The sequence below is a fragment of the Photinus pyralis genome, unplaced genomic scaffold (genome assembly GCF_008802855.1).
Source record: "Photinus pyralis isolate 1611_PpyrPB1 unplaced genomic scaffold, Ppyr1.3 Ppyr1.4_LG4, whole genome shotgun sequence".
Lineage (NCBI taxonomy): Eukaryota > Metazoa > Arthropoda > Insecta > Coleoptera > Lampyridae > Photinus > Photinus pyralis.
In genome coordinates this window covers 17,952,410-17,958,409 of record NW_022170511.1, presented here as the reverse complement: position 1 = coordinate 17,958,409, position 6,000 = coordinate 17,952,410, and the positions used below count along the sequence as shown (strand labels likewise).

The window sequence follows — 6,000 nt, the reverse complement described above, 5'->3', positions numbered from 1 at the left end:
ACTTTATTCTCCGTATAAATTCCATGAATACCATTGTTGATCCAATCGTTGTCAAGGTACTTATTTCCCACATACATTTATGGAGCGATGGAATGATTGGCCCTTACGTATTTATTTTTGCCTTTTTGATTTGATGCTTTCATGAACAAATTTTGTGATTTAGACGAGTACATGATTACAATTCAAAAAAATGGTTTTGCATTAGTGGACAGCTCACATTATTCTGAATACTAAAGCATAAATTAAAAAAAGATATATAGAATATGCAGGGTGTTCAGCGAGGAATAGGACAGCGCGATATCTTGGGAACGAAAGTAGATTTTAAAATTCCTAAAGCTATATTTTCTAATAAAAATTTTTAAATTAAATGCATCTTCATTCATGCGATTTTTTAAGCATTTATGTAGGCACCTAGATACATTTATAAAAATAACAAGAAGCTCCCTGGTTCGAATCCGTGTTCGGGCATGGATATTTGTAAATGTATAGGTAGTGAATTGGGTTGGTAGAGCAGCTTTGGCTGAAACCACGACCACTCAAATCAATCAAATAAAAAATTAAATAAATTTCATTTTTGTTTGTACCAAAATCTTTTCTAAATCCTCTTTTTGGTTTAGAAATAAAAACCATGACGCCATATTAATTTTTTTTTCTAAACAGCACGACGCTTGGAAAAGGTCTTCTTGTCGATAAAGTGCAATTGCCAATGATAAACCTACTCAGAATATTAGTAGTGGTATTAAGTAAATTTCATTCATTATTGAATGTGTTAGAGTTAGGATATTTGACTTTTCCTTTCTAGAAAAGTTTAGCATACTTATATTTTATTTATTTTTTATTTATTTTCTCTCTTGTTCTAGATTTTAAATTTTAAAGAATTTTTTGTGATTATATTTACCTACAGTTTGGTGAGCTGTGGCGAAACCGTACAAATTTCTTCTTCAGACAACAAAATTATCATTATCTAGGTACCTACCTTTAAGGTAAGATAGTCAGCTTTTGCTCCAAATGTTGACGTGTGGCATCATAAACCGCTCCAAAGGCCGTGCGTTAAACGCCTGTTTTGGTTCATAGAGAGAAGGAAGAGTTAGGAAAACTATTAACAATTTTAACAGATCGCTTTGATTCGCTATTTTTTGAATATTTCGTCACAGATTTAAATATACTTTAAATCTGTGATTTCATGAAAGAAACAATTTCAAAGCAACTTACAGCAAAGGGAATGTCTCCTTAAAAAAACGCTGCTGTAATTGAGTAGTTTTATTTACAAAGAACTAGGCTCATCTACCGCACCCAATATTTACACTTTTTTTTGCAAAAATCCTTTGTACACGATAAAGTGCTTTTTATTCAAAAGCTCAAACACTGAAATCAAAGTTCGGTAACATATAAATATTGATCGCCATTCACACTGAATGTATTATTTGGTGATAAAAATTTACAAACTTGCAACAAACAAGTATTACGTGTAATAAAAGTGACTATGAGTACAAAGTAACAATATATGACAGTCTTTTTTTTCTTAAAACCATATTTGCGATAAGTACGAACGCTGTGACATTCGCAATTTTGACACAACTCATTTTCACTGACCAATAAAAGGTGAACTGAATAGAACGATACCCATTGAGGTTTCCCTCAAGTCGTGTCTTAGCCTACATGTTTTAGAATTAGGTCAATATTGCTAATAATTGCAGATTTGACTGGCAAACGTTTAACAATTTTTCTTGTACAACCATTTTTAATACATCTTTTTACATCATATACTTTTTCTCCGTAGAGATTTCATTATATAATATCACAGAAAAATAAGGTAGAAGAGGGTTGATGCCGTGTAGGAAGAATGTTGGTATTTGCCAGAGAAATTTACTTAGTCTTTTAGTAAAGGAAAAATTGGTGAAAGTGGCAATAGTTGCCGTTAAAATTTAAAGTTGCAGTAAGATTGATTCGTGTTTTTAGTAAAAGATAGCGCCTCAAGCGTGATTAAAAGACTACCCTTCCTTAGCGCAGGTACAAGGCATCATTTGCGCAAACCTCGTACTATCATTAATTTAATGATCATACGAAATTGTCTGACCTAACTTCGTTCTAAAGCTGATTATTTACAGAATTTAGTAAAAGTGTTAAAATAACGTTAGAATTATTTATATTCATCAGCTATCTAATTTAGTGGCAGGCGTCAAACTAGTTGCTTTACAATTACTTAGTTTAGTTTTCTTAGTTAACTAATACTAGACAAATTCTTTGGTCTTTCTAGAGGACGGCGTCTGCGCGGGCTCGTCCAGCATCCTAGTCGTTTCGGTTGGACTGGCTGTCAAGCTTTCGGGGGACGCGATTCTTCCTCCTCCTGGCGGTGTAGGTATTTGCGGCGCGGTTCCTTTCATTCTGGTTTTCGATCTTCTTTTTCTAAGTATTATAGGGCCTAATCCTGTATTCTCTGACGTACCGGGTACCAATTCGGTAGGCCGCTCCGGCGTTAAAGTGGAAGACTTTTTCTTTTGAACATCCGAATCACCTTGAGGAGATTGCGAACTGGAACTACTCTCCGCGCTGACTTTTTTAAGTAATTCTGAAAGTAATTCTTCCATCCTTCCCATTTTTTGATTCAACCGTTGAATTTCGAGTTTCACGTCTACTTTAAAATCCATAATGTTCGTCATTAGTTCTTTGTACTCTGGAGGCGCTATACTATCGGGGACGGGTTGTTGATAAAAATGAGCAACTGCAGGATCTCTAAGCCCACTGTCGTAGCTTTCCATTTTTCGTAAACTTAAATTTCTAAGGCGTGGAGTTTCGATTTCGACTATTTCCTCTATCGTGTCCTGCCTTATTATTCCGGGACTGGAAGTGGTAGACATCTTTTGAAGCTTCGGAAACACTTTGTTTCCGGACCCACCGACCGTCTGCTGACCTATCGTACTTCCGGAAGACGACGAGCTCGGTCGGTCTTTAGAGGCATCTCTGGCACTTAAACTACGTGTAAACGTTGGAGGTTGCGATGACGTATCCGAGGCGGAGTCCAGACTGGCAGACCCCAACAGTCGTCCCCATTTACTCGTTCGCGCTGTAGGTGGTCGCGAAACCTTCGTGGTTATACTTCCACCGCTACTATCGTCCTTCTCGGCGACCGATGATAACTTTGCGGCCGACGTCACTCGCACTATCGGCTTATCACCTTCCTCGCCCTTTTCCACATCGGCGGTGGGATGCGCCGCGGGCGGAGTGTGCTGGGTTCTATCTCCTCTAAACTTTGAAAATATCTTCCGCACTAAATGATGTTGGCTTTGATCTAATTGGGGCTCATTCTTCCGTTTTTCCGCCAACTCTTTTTCCTTTTTAACATCGGCTACCTTACGAAATATTAATCGATGTCTCAAATTGTACGTTAAAATTAAGTTTCTAGCGAAGCTATTTGCGAACGCATGATAAAAATCTAACACTTCTAACAACTTGTCTCTTTTAATCATATGGAGATCACAATATGTTAAAGCACGAACATTCGCCGCCGATTGTCCCACTGCATTATCCTTCCAAAAGGAATCGCCGAACACATCACCCTTCCCTGCACAAGAAAAATTGTAATTATAAAGCAGACTTTATAGGAAATACTTACCTAGTATTGCTACCACCTCATCATCTTGAATTACTTCCAACGAACCTGTGACTATAAAACATAATGAATCTATAGACTCCCCGGTGTGATACAGCAAATCTCCTGGGGCGGAATGCGACATTGTAAAATGCATTGCTAAAGCCCTGAGGCAGCCATCCGATGCAAGACGGAACGCCGGATGTTCGTTGAAAACTTTCCGGTTCAAATGAACACATATATCCGCTTTCATATCTTTCGGGCAGAAGTTCAATACCTACGGAAGGGATTTACATATAAATTTTCCAACTAAATTGCCCTGTTTACGTGGTTTTATACAGGAAAAAGAAATCTCGGAGCTCAATATTAATTTAGTTTACCTTGTCCTGGTCTAATCCCTTCGTCATTGCCCACGTCGAAACTACGTAATCCATTACCCTCTCCGATAAAGCTTTAGGAACTTCGTGTAATTTCATAAACTCCCTTACATTATTGAGCATATCGTGATATTTTGCAGTTGCGCTTGTCATCTGCTGTATTATGGTTGTTACGTGACCGAAAATGGTGGCATAAAGAAGAGCTGAAAAATGAACATTGCAGAATAGAGTACATAAGTTACGCCTCCCAATCAAACTTCCACGCAAAAGTTTATAGTGGTTGCTTTTAACCCAGAACTGAACGCAAACAATAACATAGTGACCTCAATATTCCCTTCCGCAATTTGCGGTGCTCGGGTTCTTTAAATCTTTGTTTTTCTAACCTTAACCTCGAATAACAACGAATTACAGGTTTTTTTTCTCACGCTAGAATCTTGGACTTATTTTTGCGAACTATAGGCGAAGCGTCGCAACGGTTTTATTGGTCCTTGTCGCGTTTATGGGGTCAAGTAAGTGTGCCACGTAGAAAAAAAGAAAATAGATTGATAAATAATGCATCCTTTAAAGGTATTTTGTACATCGGAAATGTGGAGCACCTCGCCACGTATTATTCTAATGAATTACATTCCTTTTGCTTTACTCATTACTCAAGAATGTAAATATTTTCATTTCGATGCAATTCACTTGGGTAAAGGAGAAAGCGTAGTGATTATATTTGATTTTGATAATTTTTTTGTGATTTTTTAGAGTGTTTAGTGGAAATGAAAGAGAAAAATATCTTTTGGGGGTTTATTAAGTTGTAACAATGGTTATTGCTAATCGTATTTGATGATCGTCGCCTGATGGAGTCAAAAATACATTTTGGGCGCCATCCCCGCCGATTCTTTCAGTAGTTATTGGTGAAAACGAATGCTACCTTTGATTTAAGAGTGGTTATGGTTTTTGTGTATTTTTTGACAAATACGTATAGGGATAGCTATGAAGAATTATAAAATTTATCATATACATATTGTTGCAAGTGTATAGCTAGTTTTACTATATATTGTTTTAACTAATACAAAAACTGTATGTAACGGCAACCATCTCATATGCATGCTTTTGTAATACGGGAGTATCTCCGCTTTGTAACTTAGATTATTGCAACTAATATACACATCCTGCCAAAAATCGACTGCGCCAAAATTTCTCGGGAATTCTTATTAATTTTGGTACGTAGAATCCAAAACAATTCGTACTTTTTCGATCAGACAGTAGCCTAATCTTGGAACTGTTTGAAATTATGGATTCTACAGGCCACATTGTATAAGAAAAATTTTTTTCCGGATCGATCTGAGACAATTTTTTTTTCGGGGCTCAAAAAATCCATTTTTCTCCGTGTATCAACTTCGGAGCTTTATCATACATTTTAGAAACGTAGATGTGAAAACTATCGACAAAAGTGACACGATGTGTTTGGATAGAGTTGATAGTAACTTTTTAATTTTAAAGGGGACATGTTTCAAAGTATGGTTTTTCCGAAGGTTTTTCCGAATCTTTTTCTAGTAGGGCAGTGGTTATTAAGACACATATCAGTAATATTTCTGCGATCGCAGGTAAAGTTAACCACGTTCCCAATTTCCTTACTGAAAATAGTTAAATTAGTTAAATTAATTAGAAGGAAAGGTACCTACACAATATTGTGCAAAATGTTCAATACGTGTGAGCGTAAATTTTCCCCCCGAAAACCATCAGCTTTGAAACTTCCTTGCGCATTATTAAATACTCGTTTGGGCTAGATAAATTCGCTTCCGAAAGATTCTCACTCGATAGATCTGTCCAAGTCAAATTCTTCCTCTACAAATTAGCTCATGGTTAGCCTCTGTAATATTTATTTCCGAAATATTCATCCCTAAGAGAGTTAATCTACTTAGAATGAATTAGATGCGTAATGTTTAATACGGGCGTAGGTAGTAATTTTCCCCTTAAATTCCGTTCGCATGGTTTTCTGTGCAATATTTACATATTTAAGTCAAATAAATTCATCACCGAAAAATT

General features: G+C 36.6%; 1 protein-coding gene across 1 annotated transcript in view; it reads right to left on the bottom strand.

Annotated features, from left to right (window-relative positions):
• Positions 1 to 1,252: 1,252 nt before the first annotated feature.
• LOC116168525 (potassium voltage-gated channel protein eag) overlaps positions 1,253 to 6,000 on the bottom strand; it is a 28,790-nt gene continuing 24,042 nt past the window's right edge. The window contains exons 7-9 of the mRNA XM_031484424.1: positions 3,970 to 4,169; positions 3,614 to 3,866; positions 1,253 to 3,562 (exon numbers count right to left, since the gene is read on the bottom strand). Coding sequence (XP_031340284.1) covers positions 2,232 to 3,562; positions 3,614 to 3,866; positions 3,970 to 4,169 — 1,784 coding nt within the window. The 3' untranslated portion in view covers positions 1,253 to 2,231. The remainder of the gene's footprint in view (positions 3,563 to 3,613; positions 3,867 to 3,969; positions 4,170 to 6,000) is intronic.